Source organism: Peromyscus californicus, unplaced genomic scaffold, assembly GCF_007827085.1.
Source record: "Peromyscus californicus insignis strain IS unplaced genomic scaffold, ASM782708v3 Scaffold_10__1_contigs__length_136768540, whole genome shotgun sequence".
In the NCBI taxonomy this organism is placed as follows: Eukaryota; Metazoa; Chordata; class Mammalia; order Rodentia; family Cricetidae; genus Peromyscus; species Peromyscus californicus.
In genome coordinates, this window is record NW_026294391.1 from 29,954,854 (window position 1) to 29,970,305 (window position 15,452).

The 15,452-nt window shown below is 42.4% G+C and overlaps 1 protein-coding gene across 7 annotated transcripts in view; it reads right to left on the reverse strand.

Moving 5' to 3' along the window:
• The window catches only part of Phka2 (phosphorylase kinase regulatory subunit alpha 2), an 89,910-nt gene that overhangs the window by 15,200 nt on the left and 59,258 nt on the right, over positions 1 to 15,452 (reverse strand). For 6 of the 7 annotated variants that reach the window (XM_052724253.1, XM_052724087.1, XM_052724176.1 and 3 more), the window contains 7 exons: positions 6,143 to 6,231; positions 4,627 to 4,760; positions 3,744 to 3,900; positions 2,925 to 3,004; positions 2,649 to 2,727; positions 2,417 to 2,546; positions 1,749 to 1,850 (listed from right to left, as the gene is read on the reverse strand). In XM_052724253.1, coding sequence (XP_052580213.1) covers positions 1,749 to 1,850; positions 2,417 to 2,546; positions 2,649 to 2,727; positions 2,925 to 3,004; positions 3,744 to 3,900; positions 4,627 to 4,760; positions 6,143 to 6,231 — 771 coding nt within the window. Of the gene's footprint in view, positions 1 to 1,748; positions 1,851 to 2,416; positions 2,547 to 2,648; positions 2,728 to 2,924; positions 3,005 to 3,379; positions 3,901 to 4,626; positions 4,761 to 6,142; positions 6,232 to 15,452 lie in introns of those variants that run through there. The other variant, XR_008215074.1, reaches the window with a different exon arrangement.

Below are 15,452 nucleotides of genomic sequence, written 5' to 3' on the forward strand. Positions count from 1 at the left end.
AGCTTCAGGACAAATCCCTTACGATTATTCTAAAAGGCAAATGCGATCAGTCCTCCTGAATCTAAATCTGTCTTCAGGATAAAGCCTAAACAATCTTTTTGGTGCCACAGGAAACCCTGCTCCTTTTGTAGGCCCAACGCCAAGGTCAGTTTCTATAGAACCTTGCTGAAGCCAGGAAGCTGGAGGGCAGCTGAAGGGAGGAAGCCCCCAAGGAGACCCAACGATGGGTCAAGAGGGAGGAGTGGCGTCCAAGAAATGGAAAACAGAAGCCAAACGGGGTGTGGAAAGTTCCACTGGACTTGAGGGAGTGTTTGTTGGAAATAGTAATTTTAGGATTTAGTCAGAATTTTAGCTTCCTAGTTTATAAAAACCGAACAGTTATGTGGTAGTTTGGATGTAACTGGCCCCCATGAGCTCTCAGGGAGTGGCACTATTAGGAAGTGTGGCTTTGTTGGAGTGGGTATGGCCTTGTTAGGGGAAGTGTGTCACTGTTGGGGCAGGCTTTGAGATTTCCTATGCTTAAGCTTTGCTCAGTGTCTGAGTCCACTTCCTGTTGCCTTCTGATCAAGATGTAGCCGGCACCATGTCTGCCTGCATGCCACCATGCTCCCCGCCATGATTATAATGGACTGAACCTCTGAACTGTAAGCCACCTCAATTAAATGTTTTCCTTTGTAAGAATTGTTGTGGTCATGGTGTCTCCTCACAGCAATAGAAACCCTAAGACAAGTTCCAAGACAATGAAGAAATGCTATGTTTGAAAAGATACTATGTCTTTTGTCCTTACTCATGATGAGACATGTCATGGCATTCAAATGACATTCCTCAGTTCTTGGCTTTGTAAGCATCTATATAGCTTTACATTTAATGACAATTACCTGTCAAGCCATGCACACTATTATGATGAGCAGAACATATTAAATATTTATCTTTTCCATTTACATTTCAAGGATTGTGTAGTTGAAATAACTGTAAATTACTTTTGGGTATGGATCTCAAGCACTTCTCCTCAGAAAGGAGAAAACCGAAAATAGACAGCTGATTGCCCCATGCGGTGGCTTTGTCTGAGGCTGGCACACACTCAGGAAAAATACAAAGTACCCAGTGTCCTTCTTATTAACTAAAAGGAATGATAGCCCACAGTGTGTTTCTTTGGCTTGATGAAATAAATTCACCGATGTGTCTGCGAATCATTTAGCTTTTTTATGAGGAGGAGAAATGATAATTGCTTCAATTATAATTAGGGAACATTTGGGAACAAGAAGCACACCAGGACTTGGGTGATTAGATTTCTTAGCACTGCAAGCAGATTTCCAAGATGGATAAAAACTAAATGAGTAATGCTGGGATGAAGCGAAGGAACTGGCCCCCACAGGCCATAGAGCATTTCTTCCTACTCTCTGGAAGGTGACATTGGGCCTGGCTACAAATGCTTTGAGGCAAACCAAAGGCCAGGCCACAAGGGGCTTTGTAAGGGCAGACCTGTGATCCTGACCCTTAGGGTCACCTCCCCTCATGACACTTAGGAGATGCAAGGTACGAAGGTGTACAGTTCACTTAACCCACCTACCACTATAACCTACCAAGAAATGCAACCCTTTGAGGGTGCTCCCTGTCCCTAAAAGCAGGAACCTAGAGCCCATGCTCCAGTTCCTCCTACTGGTAGAGAACGTGCACAATCCCTTCCTCATAGGGGACCCATTGATGCTCGCGCTGGTCTGCACTTGGGTTCCCTATGAAGTCCTCACCGCTTCTTTCCACACCGAACTCCTTCCCACTCAGAATATGATGCAGGAGGTTCTTCATGTCGAAGGGGCTGAGGTTCATCAAACTCTCTGAAGCTTCTTCTCCTACAAGCAAACATCTTATAAGAGGCCTAGTCATGGGCTGGTGGGTGGTTCGGGGTGGGAGAGGATGATATAGAAGGCATTGGCAGGTTTCCTTGCTCAGGACTCTTTCACTGGTGCTGCAGGCCTGAAAGGCACTGGTCCTTGGGAAATGCAAACACCTCTGTTTAGGACAGCACAGATGCATTTAATTCCCAGACATAGAATTTTTCGCATTGCACTGATCCCTGATGTTGGAATGTGTTTTGCAAATGATGTTGACATTTCTTTCTCTCACTGAAGATGTTATTAAGTGGAGGGTGACATCTTACAGTGAGGCTATCACTGTAGCTTAGCTGTCAGGTACAGCCAAGGTTCTCCTGAAAACATGGCAGCTGCTGTGCCCACCCCAGTGAGGTACATTGTCGTGCTATGTGGCCTAACAGCAAGTAGCTCTCACAAAGGAACCTGGGAGAGCCTAAGCTCACCCTGATGGAAGCCTGTTCAGAAGTGCTTGAGTGTGGCTCCCTGCACAGCAAGGCCCTGAGGTAAGGCTGAGTTGTCAAGGGTGGCAAGCCATGGCCACTTACCTGAGCAGTTCAGGCTCCGAGCCAACTCTGTGGCCATCACCTGGATGATCAATCCAATCCGGAGTCTGAGCATCTCTGCAAAGAGGCTAGGCTGGGCCCGAACATACATGGCCAGGTACACCACGATCTCCTGGTGCAGATAGGAATAGGGCTTCAGGGAACCTGAGAGGCCTACTGGCACTCTATGAGGAAGGCTGTGGCCCAGCTGGCCCTTCCTATATCAGCATCTGACCTGTGTGAGGACGGCAATGCTGATGTCCTGGCCACTGGCCTCATAGATGAGTTTTGTGAGCTCCTCTGGGGGAAGAGGCCTAGGAAAGAGCAGCAGGTCACACACAATGGGTGCCTCAGAGCAGGGCCCCCTTGCTCTCAGTATAAGTTCCAGCTTTCTATACTACAAGCACCCACATGACAGGGTATCTTCCAAAGCCACTGCCATCCCTCCCCAATAATGCAATGCTCTCTCGGTGCTCCTTTGCAGACTGGAGGTCCCCCAGCAGGGACTTACGTGGAGATGGTCTTCTCCCGGGGCTCAGGGGGCAGGCCCACTGTAAGCTGCTTCTGGTGGGACAGCAGATCTGCACAAGCCTGCATGTATTTTTGGTGGGGGGGGGGAAGGTGTACAAAGGAACATGAATTTAGCAAAACTAACTGAGAAGGTTAAGTGCCAACAGCACCAGAAATTTACCGTTATGGACTTCATAATCCACATTGCCCTTCTGAGAAACTAAAACCTCAAACCCAGGCTTAGCAACCCACATAGGCTGGATCCCTGCAATCTTTGTGTCTCCCAGGTGTGGTCCCAGACCTGGTCTACCCACTAGAGTAAACACTCCAGACTTCTTGCTATTCCGACAAGGTAGGTCGAGGCTTCAGATAACAAAGATTTGAGTTACTAGCCACACTGTGTTCCTAGCTTAGGAGCCCCTCAGTAGTCACATGTAACAATGACTGGCATCTTACCAGAATACTTGCTTAAAGCCACAGGAAGTGGTTCTGGATTTTGTAGGGCCTCAGGGATATAAACATTCATGATCACTGTACTGTGACATGTGGAAATAAGTACTCTGTTTCATGCGATTGCTTGGTAAGGCTTTCTGTGGTTAAGAGAGAACCAAACTAATCAACTTGAAAATTTCTTCTTCTCTCCTCTCCTTCCAGAGCAGTGAAAAGTCAGTGGAGGGCCTGGCCAGTGCTGGGTCGATTCCCTGAGTCCCTTTATTGACAAGAGGCACATGCCTTGAGCTTCCACAACTAGGAGACTGGAAGAAGAAGGCATAGGGCTAGAGAGAAGAAACAGACACCCGGCAGGCATGCTTATTCTGACCTCAGCCAGGACCTCCACTTTCTTCCTGAGCAGGCCTGAAATGTAGCGGATCAAACCCCATTCTTGATTCAGGCCAGCTTTTCCATAGAGCTCGCTGAGAAGACTGTGAACAGTGACTCCATGCTGTCCAAACAGATTGGTATCCCAGCTGGGCCCCCTGGAAGGAGGCAGGAAAACAGAAAGACCAAGGTCAGAGTGTCAAGGCTGGGTGAGGACGCATGGATTGCTGTACACTTTGCCAAGTATCTGGACATTTCTAGCAACTCTGGGTCTCACCAAGAGGCTTCAGTCCAAGCAAACATTTCTATACCATGTCTTCTGAAACAAAAGCTTAGTGTTCACACACCACTATGGTATCCTGGCCTCACCCAGACTTCTGGAAGGCCAGCATCAAGAGGCAGAGAAAAGGACAGAAGTCTCATGTGTGGTGATCCTGGGTAATTTGGGTAAACGTGATCATGGCCTGGCATTGTTGGAATGCCAACAGACCAGGAAAATGAAGTATGGAGAACTAAGTTCAACATGGTGAAGCCCGTAAACTTACTGCTCTGTCCTGAATACTTGTGTTCCCCTCAAACCCCTATACTAAAATCCTAACCCCAGAGTTATGGTATTGGGATGCAGAGCTTTTGGAAAGTAACTAGGCCATGGAGTAAGATCCCTCATAATCCATCAGATTATGAGAGGCCCCAGAGAGCTTGTTGTGCCTCCCTTCCACCATGTGAGGATAGGGTGAAAAGGCACCGTCCATGAGGAAGTAGGCTGTCACCAGACACTTTATCTTGGACTTCTGGCTTCTAGAACTGTGAGATACACTTCTGTTCTTTAGGATGGCAGCTGATAGTGTGTTGCTATAGCAGCCCAAAGAGCTGAAGGCACTTACTTTATTACATAAAGAATGTACAGAATGTCCGCTTGGTCCTGTAGGTCTGAGCAGTCTTTCAGTTGCCCAACCAGCTTTTCACAGTCCATTTCACCATGGTCGTCTCTGGGCCACTGGCAGTCATATTCAGGAGTCTGGCCACATGAAAGTCAAAAGTAGGGAAAGGAGTTGAGAATGGGAACTTTTAGATGACCATGAAGGGAAACACCAACTTGGCGTTTGAATAGTAGCACTATGCTAGGTTTCATTTTTTTCAGGAAATCTTCTGTACTATGTTATTTACGGGCATTTACTATCTTCAATAATGATCTATGTCAGTCAACATTTGCAAGGAACTAGACTGAACAGGTTAAAACATATATAAGTTTTATTTATGCAAAGTTCAAAACTAGACAAAACCAACGCCTACTGTTACAGATCATGACAGCCGTGCCTCTCCCCACCATGTACTAGGAATGGAACCCAGGACCTTGCATGACAAATAGTCTACCACTGAGTCACAGCACCAGGCCCCAGCAGTGATCTTTGGACTATGGGATGGGGGTAACTAGGAGGAGGCACAGAAAGTGGCCAATGACAACGCATATGGACTCAGTGGCAATTCACTGCATTCTACTCGTGAATGCACTTTTCTGTCTGTATGTTATACTTTAATAAAATGTTTGTTTTCTTCAATAAGGTCTCATCATGCAGCCCAGGCTTCCCTAGAACCTTCTATGCAACTCAAAAAGACTGAAAAATTGCAGTCTTCTGCCTCTGCCTTCATGGTGTTGGAATTACAATCACATGCTATCACACCCAGCTTTCAATGAAATATTTTTAGAATGTAAAACAACATAAAGTGCATGTTTAAAACTACCTTAAAAATGAAGTTAGATTAAAATATTCTCCAATAGGCAGAATTGGATATTTTGATTCATATGGGTAAAATCAGGAAAGCTGTCTGAATAAAATAGTAAAAAGGACCAACACCGTGAGATTTCATGTTTGTGCGGAATCTCATTACATTAAGAGTATGAAGAAACCAGAAGTGGTGGTGCATGTTTATAATAAGTCCTTGGCAGGCCAATGCAGGAGGAGGGGGAATTCAAGGCCAGCCTGGGTCCAAACCTGAAACTCTGTCTTAAGAAAGCAAACCTAAGGGTCTGAGTAATACAGCACTAAAGTCCCATACTCTGTTCTGAGCTCTAGCTGGCTCAGATGAGGAAAGGAAGGCAGTTGAGTGTATTTCTTCTCTTACTGCCTGTGTTCTGCTAAGCAGGCAGAGAGGCAGTAAGACACCTCTTCCTCCAGGCAAAACACACAGGTATGCACCAAACTCAGAGCATGCAATGATGCCAACTGCATTCCAGACAACTAAGTGTCTGGATTCACATCAACATATACAACGTCTCAACTGTGAAACTTTGGATATAAAGAAATATGCTCTTTAAGTGCCACCATTTGAGACAGTTCTTGGGATTAAGCCAGTATTATCAAGTCTTACATTAAAACAAAACAATTCAAAATACTTTACCTTCTTTAGGAGTGGCTGAGGGGAGTCAACAAGATTCAGTGACTTCCGGTGTCCACTCAGAACTTTAGTTGGCAAAACCATTGGAAAAACTGGAAAAGAAAATAATGAAGAAGGCTCTTGTGAGGAAGAACATTGACAAAGCCCTTTTGGTAGGTACAGGGCATTTCAGGACTGCAAACAGATATAAAAGAGGTGATGCTTGACTCCACTCCTCTCTCTCTCTTTTTAAAGGCTTCTGTCACCATATCTAGCTTTCATTTCATTTCATTTATTTATTTATTCATTCATTCATTTTTTATGTATGAGTGCTCTATCTGCATGTACAAATTTATGCCAGAAGAGGGTGTCAGATCTAATTACAGATGGTTGTGAGACATCATGTGGTTGTTGGGAATTGAACTCAGGACCTACGACTTTATGCCAGAAGCGGGCATCAGATCTCATTATAGATGGTTGTGAGCCACCATGTGGTTGTTGGGAATTGAACTCAGGACCTCTGGAAGAGCAGCCAGTGCTCTTAACCTCTGAGCCATCTCTCCAGCCCCTCACTCATCTCTTTTATTTTCCAGATGAGGAAACTAGGACCTAGAGAAGGTGGAACATTTGCTCAAGGTCACAGGGTTTTATGATTGAGGTGTCTGGGTTTCCTGCTCAGGTTCACTCTAGCATTGCTGGCTGTTCTCAATTTTACTTTTTATCATCTCTGGATGCTTTTATTATTTGTAGTCATTCAGTAAAATGTCTCTGTTTTCCAGGCTATATCACAACTCAGAAAATTAACAAGTAGCTCATGTCTATTTTATGTGTGCACACACACATGGGGAAGCCAGGGCTTTGTGTTAAGTCTGGTGATAGTTTATTTGTGCTGAAATGTGGTGATATTTTATTTGTGCTTTAATAAATAAAGATTGCCTGGAGATCAGAGGGAACATCAAGCCATTTTAAGTAAACAAAGAAGTTAGGCAGTGGTAGCACACGCCCTTAATCCTATCACTCAGCAGGCAGGATCTCTGTGTGTTCAAGGCCACACTAGGGAACAGAGCCAAGGGTGGTGACACACGCCTTTAATTCCAGTATCAACCGTAGAGGCCTGTAGGTCTGTACAGACAGATAGAAAGTGACAGAGCTGTACAGGAAGAGGAAGTGATGTGGCTGGGCTAAGAGAGCCAATGAGAGAACAGAACACAAAAGGCATATAAATGTGAGTAGACAGGATGTAACTCACATTTGGAAGCTGCAGAGTTGGTGAGGTGTTGCAAGAGTTTTCCTGGTCTTGCCTGGCCCATGGTCAGGACAATTCTCTCTCACCCACCAGTCCCGCAGCTGCTCAGACCCAACCAAGTAAACACACAGAGACTTATATTACTTATAAACTGTATGGCCATGGCAGGCTTCTTGCTAACTGTTCTCATATCTTAAATTAACCCATTTCTATTTATCTATAAGTTGCCACGTGGCTCATGGCTTACCAGTATCTTAACATCTGCTTCTCATCATGGCAGCTGGCAGTGTCTCTCTACCTCAGCCTTCCACTTCCCAGAATTCTCCTCTCTCCTTGTCCCGCCTATACTTCCTGCCTGGCTACTGGCCAATCAGCACTTTATTTATCAATCATCCACAGCAGTGAGGTAAGTTTGGCTGGTGGCTTTCCCTATTTCCCTGATCTCTCTAAGGCTTTCACCCCTATACTGGCTGTGTTTTTTATTTAATAAGACCATTTAGAAATTTGTCTACAGTTAAGTGTCTTCCTCAATTTCTTTCCACATTATTTTTTGAGATAGGGTCTCTTCACTGAACCTGTAGTTCACTCATTCAGCCCCAGCGATTTGCCACCCACCCCCCACTCCCCATTCCCACCACCACAGCTGAAGTGCTGGAGTTATAGATGCTCATTGCTATGCCTGGATTTTACATGGGTGCTGGGCACATGAACTCAGATCCTCGTGCTTGTTCAGCAAGCCCTTTAACCACTGAGCCATCTTTCTAGCTCCCTCACTAATGCATATTTAAAAGGGATTCATAAAGCAAGCTAAAGTGGTTCACATCTGTAATCCCAGCACTCTGCAGGAGGACTACAAGTTTAAAGTCAGCTTGGACTATATAGTTGAGTTCATGGCCAGCCTGTACGATACAACAAGACACTGTCACCAAAAAACCAAAACAACCATTAAACAAAATAAAAGCACCTAACTAAAACCAAACAAAAAGACAAATCTTCAAGAACAGGTTAAAAACAGGAAAGAAGATAATAGAAGCATTTTTCAGGAATAGGAAAGACAAAGGTTGAAAGATAAGTGATTTAGAAAACACAGGACCTGCATATATGCTAGGGTGGTGGTAGCTTGGTGTTCTTGTGAGACTCCTAACAGTGGCAGCGGGGGCTGTCTCTGACACTTTTCCCTGCTCTTGGGACCCTTTTCCTCCTACTGGGTTGCCTCATCCAGCCTTGATATGAGGATATGTGTGCCTAGTCCTACTGCAACTTGCTATGCCGTCTGTATTCAGTTGATATCCCTGGGAGGCCTGCCTTTTTCTGAAGGGAAATGGAGTGGATCTGGGGGAGAGGGGAGGTGGGAGGAGCTGGGAGGAGTGGAGGGAGGGGAAACTGGTTGGGATGTAATATATGAGAGAATAAATAAAAACTTTAAAAATAGGAAAAAGAAAACACAGGGCCAGCAAACTCCAAGAATACAATGGGGAATCAACGAACCAGTCAGATCTGCCTTAAGAGAATCCTCTGAAGTCTCAGGAATTTGCTGTCCTGCTTACTTCTGGAACTGGTGTGGAGCCCAAGGGAATAAAAACAAAGAAGACTGAAGAGACAGTGTGTGAGATGTAGTGAGCTCCCTAGATGTTTTCTCTCTTTCAGGAGGACAGAAGACTGCAGAGTGAATGAGGGAGGAAGCCTGGGCACAGACTGATTAATACATTTGAAGGCTGGTGTTCATTCCTTAGAGAGACAGATCAGGGATCCACAAGAACAGTTCTTTCCCCTTCCAGAAAGAGAACAGTAGAACGGGAGACAGTAGAGTACCTCTGAAGAATCAGCCTACATCTCACAGGCCCAAGGCCACAAGTTCCACCCTGTACTGCAGGAGGACCTCTAAAGTGAGAAGTGGAACCTTTACTAAAAGGAAAAGGTGCCCTGGAAATGGAAACCATTAGGGAGAACAAAGTGCAAACATGAAGATAAAAAGCCCTGTCTCTAATGTTTTTAGAATCATAACACATTATATTACATGTATGAAACAAGAACAGATGGAATTTGGGGAATGAAAATTAAAACAATAGCAAAAATGAAAAAAATCCATTAAGGGAAGGACAAAAAGTTGAGCTAATTGTACTCAGAACAGATCAGAAATATGGAAAACAGAACAGAAATGATAAAAATATCTCCAAGAAGTTAATAAATAAATATATGAAAAAAGAACAGGAATAATATGAGGAAGAAAATGACTCAAAGTTTTTAGAAAAACTTTACAGGATTGAAAATCATGAATTTTTTTATAGCTCTTATTTTATTTTATTTATTTTTTTTATATATATGAATTTTCAGATCAGAAGGCCCACTAAGTACCCAATACAATGGATGAAAACATTCCCAGGTCAAGACATACAATTAAAATTTCAGAACCGGTGACCAGAAGATCTTAAAACTTTTCAAAGCCAGCTAATATTTGAAAGATTAAAAATCAACATAGCCAGATCTCCCCTATCTTTCTCCAGGGTCTAGCCTGGTGAGCCTCTCCCTCATTCACCTACCTTTCTCACCCCACCAGACCTAGCTCAGGTCTCACATCCAGTGCTCCAGCCTAGCCTGGCCACCTCAGCCTGCACCACATTCGATCTCTAGGTTTCCACCAGGATGGACCTTGCCTACCTCCCAACCCAAAGGCCACTCCCATGCCATATCCAACCTTTCCACCGAGCTAGATCTACATCCATACTCCAAGGTTGGGCCAGGAAGTGCATCCTATATGCCAGGGCAGTATATTTTATCTATCTGACTTCATTCCACCCAAGCCATTTCCAACCTCTAGGCCCATCACAACCACACATCCTTTTTTTCTGTCCCAAGCTGTTCTATCCATATCAGACTTAGAACTAACAAAAGAACTCTCTCTCTCTCTCTCTCTCTCTCTCTCTCTCTCTCTCTCTCTCTCACACACACACACACACACACACACACACACACACACACACACACACACACACAGACACAGAGGGTCAAGCCAGTACCTTCTTTCTCAAGCTTACAAGTCCTATAGGAATTTTGGAGGAGAGTTACCTAGGTGCACCCCAGTACACAGAATTTAAAAGAACCATAAACTTCAATCAAGGAGTTTGAAGAAAACACAAAGAAACAGCTCAATGAAATGAAATAGAAAGAGCTTAAGAAGAATAAATGTCTGATTAAGGCCCAAGAAAACACAAACATAAAAGCTGGTGGAAATGGTGCCAACAATCCAGGACTTGAGAATGGAATTCAGAAAGAAGACGAAACACTGAGGGGGGCTCAAGCTGAAATGAAGATGGAATTGGAGACGCCAATAATTTAACTAGAAAACTCAAAGGGAAGCCTTACAGGTAGAATGAACAAACAGAAGATAGAATATCAGGACTCAAAGACAAAGTAGAGCCTACAGACCAAATAAAAAGGAACATGAATTAAAAAAAAATTAACACACACAAAGGAAGGGAAAAATATGAATTAAAAAATTAACACACACAAAGTAAGGGGAAAATATAGGAAGTGTGGGATACCATGAAAAGACCAATCTTTGAATTATGGGCATAGCTGAGGGAGAAGAATCCAAAGTCAATGGCACAGATCAGATTTTCAAGAAGGTCACAGAAGAAAACTTCCCCAAAGGAAAGGCATACCCAAGCATGTATAAGAAGCACATAGAACACCAAATAGAAAAGACCAGAAAAGAAAATCACCATAGCATATCATAGAAAAAACACAAGTTACAATGTTGTGGGATAGTTTGATCATACTCTGACACTCCTGAGGCTATCAGTAAAGTTTACTTTGAATCAGAGATCAGAGCTAGCTACCAGCTGACCAAATTAGTCCTAGAAGTTTTGGAGGACCAAGGACATATAGAGATACAGGAAGTAGTAGGGTGGGGCTTAGAAAGATTCTTGGCCTTTTTGGATCAAGGAAGGAGAGAAAGGGGAAGTCACTGGTTGCTTCTCTGCCACTTCTCTGATCATTCAGGTTCTTACTCTGATATCTCACTCCAGAGTTTTTACTGATAAAGAATAATTAGATAAATGCTTCATATGGTGTCCAACATGTGGCTTGAATATCCACATAGGGCCTGAGAAAGTGGTCTCTTGGGTAGGCATGGCCCCTTTAATACAGCTGAGCTCGAGTAGCCTGTGCACTACTGGAGCAGGAGACTAGATAGAAACACCTGCTGCAACATGGATATAGCAGCTTCCCAGAGCTGGGACAGGTAAATGTGGCTCTGCAGCAGCCATCTTAAGACTAGGCTCTCACAGAACTGAGGGGGCAGAGTCAGCTACCAGTGTGTCATGTGCCATTTATTATTACATGTCATCCTTTTATATGACATGGATAGAAGTTTGGTTATACATGATAGGTGACATATATGCTGATCCATCGACATGGCAACAGCCCTGAGACTGGATAAATCTTGTTTGCTATAGAATCCTCATGACTTATTATTACAGGCCACACAGTGTACCATTACAAGGTTTATCTCCTGTGGTCAGAGAACGCTGCAGGCACACAGTAAAGCCAGGTCCAGACCAAGAAAACTGCTGAACAGGTAGAGTATGCTTAAAAATGTGCTAGATGCTAAAAAAATTGGGTATAGACAGTCATAGAAAACCAAATAGTTTCAAAATAATAAAATAAAGCCTTTAAAGACAGAGTAAAGAAATATAAAAAAAAGTCACATAAAGATGGGAAATACAGAGGCTAGAGAGATGGCTCAGTGGTTAAGAGCACTGGCTGTTCTTCCAAAGGACCCAGGTTCAATTCCCAGCACCCACATGGCAGCTTACAACTGTCTGTAACCCCAAAATCTGATACCCTTACACAGACGTACATGTAGGCAAAACACCAATGCACACAAAATTTAAAAAAAAACAATGGGAAATACACAGGGTGTCTGGATCCTGTATGGTGTTTTGCTGACTTTGAATTTTTTAAATGCCAATGAACAGAAAACAATAGCTGCTGAGAGACACTGAATTATGGAAAATGCTAAATTAAACCAATCTATATATTTTAAGAATGTCGTCGGGCGGTGGTGGCGCACGCCTTTAATCCCAGCACTCAGGAGGCAGAGCCAGGCGGATCTCTGTGAGTTCAAGGCCAGCCTGGGCTACCAAGTGAGTTCCAGGAAAGGCGCAAAACTACACAGAGAAACCCTGTCTCGAAAAACCAAAAAAAAAAAAAAAAAAAAAAAAAAGAATGTCTTAACTTCAGACTGAAGGTCAGAAAATGTGTTGCATTGGAAGATGTTATGCTTTTGTTTCCACAGGAAATGAAAAGCTAAGGATTCCTTCAAAATTAATGAAAATCAGATTTGATTGGGGGAGACCTGAAAATCTTGGCTACAGACATGAAGCAAAAAAAAGCCAAGAAAGACTATAGGACAGGTAACATAAATGCTGATCCCTCAACATGGGAACAGCTGTGAGACTGGATGAGACATGATAAATCTTGTTGGCTACAGAATCCTCATGACTTATTATTACATGCTTTCCTTTCACATGGCATGGGTAGAGGTTTGGTTATACAGTCCAAAGTTAAAAGATGCTTTTTATCTGCTCAAACATAGAACAAAAAATCACCTTTAGTTGACTTGTGCACACCACATTCCATACTTGTGTTAATACAGATATTTATGTTACCTTTAAAAGGTTGTGTGTTTTCAAAAAAAGAACCAGACATCAATAAAAACAAGTAGCCCAGGTGATCCAGCCTCTCAGAATGCTTCTGTTGCAGTTTCCTCAAAATTCTGCATCCAGAGCAACTTCAAAGCTGCGAGCTGAGATGATCCTCACAAACTATCCAGTCAAGACTTTCAGATACACTTTCCCATCACACAGAGACTAAACAAAAAATAATACAGTTAGCTCCCCCAGGACTTGACCACAGTCCCAATTTTCTCAGGGTTCCCTAAGGATGTTATCATCCCCAGATAACAAGAAGCAGTCTAGAAAACAATGATGCCACAGTCCCAAGAGTTGGGGTGGGTGGTTTTTGGTCATTCGGTGGATTATGGATGTTTGTCATTGTTTGGGGCAGGGGGTGGAAATTGTTATTGGTCATAGTTAGGGAGGAAAACTAAGCAAAGGAGATTAGTTTCAGGGATGTTACTCTGAAAAGAAAAAAGGGGATATTGTATAGAAATGACAGGAAAAAGGGTAGATTGTTGAATCTACTTTTAAACTAAAAAGCAACTGCTAGTCTTAAATATTTTACATTGATGTGTATTTTCGTATATTGATACAAATTTAAGGTTATTTTTGTTTTAACATACTGTATATATGTTTCTACTCTTATTTAAGGCATTGTACTAATACAGCTCATTTAAAAATATAATGTATAATTAAGAAATCCAGGTTAATAATCATCTATAATAATCAAACTTGTAGTCATGTTAGGTATGTTTTCAAGGTTAAACAGAGATAATATTTTAGATAGACAGGTGGTCTTCAAACACTTCAGAGACCTACAGATTATAGCATTTAAGATGTTTCAATAACATAAAGCTTTTCATGATAGTGAGACATGTCTGCTCCTGGTAGCACCAATTTACTTCAAAAAGGATGATGGGCATCAAAGAACCACCATATGAAGTCTGCTTTCATTGTAACAAAGCTAGCTCCTGGGCAAAAAACTGACCTTGCCTCGACTGCTGACAGTATGCTGTCCAAATTGGACAAGCAACACAAAAAAGAAGGTGACTGTTGACCTTTGCCAAGACAAGGTGGGACAGTCCTTTGAAATTCCTGCTTCACAGAAAAGTCTGTCAGATATTCTAGGCCTTTAGGCCAAAGATGGATGACCCAACATTGCAGAGGAACTTTGGGTGACTGTCTAGGCAACCAAATGTTTCTGTCATTTCTATAGTTTTAGAAGTTTCTTGCTCTGCACTTCCTGTTTACTCAGGTAATATTATATCCTTCTTGGGTCTTTGATGGGGTTGAAGACTAGCTAGTTATAGTTTTCTTTGTTACCAAATTCAGAAAAGAAACTCACAAAAGAGGTGTAACATATGTAAGGATGAGAGACATAAAAGCTTAAATTGTTTATCTAAGAAAACTTTGAAAGCCAGATGATCCTGTAGCAATGCATTATAAATCCTAAAATATTAAGACTGTCTCTTAGTAATGTCAGAAGCTACACACACACAGTCTTACTAACAGGACTACCTAAACACGAGATGAACAAAGACAACAACAACAGACATGCCAAAATATGTTTTTTTTTTTTAATTTTACTCTTTGGGGGACCCACCACCCATCTCTCGATTAATTACATACATGGAGACTTATTCTTTCTTATGAACGCCCAGCCTTAGCTTGGTTTGTTTCTAGCCAGCTTTTCTTAACATAATTATCCTATCTACCTTTTGCCTCTGGGCTTTTATCTTTCTCTATTCTATATACCTTTCTTTACTTCTTACTCTGTGGCTTGCTATGTAGCTAGGTGGCTGGCCCTGATGTCCTCCTCGATCTTCTCTTCCTAGATTTCTCCTATTTATTCTCTCTGCCTGGAAGCCCCTCCTATCCTTTCTTCTGCCTTGCTATTGGCCGTTCAGTTCTTTATTAGACCATCAGGTATTTTAGACAGGCAAAGTAACACAGCTTCGCAGAGTTAAACAAATGCAACATAAAATAATGCAACACATCTTTGTATCATTAACAAATGTTCCACAGCATAAGTGAATGTAACACATCTTCATTCTAATATTTCACAATGAAAGTAGATAGGAGAAAGATCATGAAGTCTCAGTCACAAACACACACACACACAGAAAGAAAGAAAGAAACAAACAAAAACAAACCCTATAGTCAACTAAAGAATGTTGAGAGCTACAGAAAAGTCTTCTCCAGGAAAGAATATACCAATTGGTTTTCCAATATCAAACAGTTGGCCCTAAAAACATACATACAAGTAACATTGTACAGATTGAGCAAGTTATATTCAGAAATTTATATGTATATATAAGAAGCCAATCATGAAAACCTATATATGGTATGTATCAGCTTGTTCTATATATTCAAAATGAACAAAATATAGAGACAGAAAGACTGATTG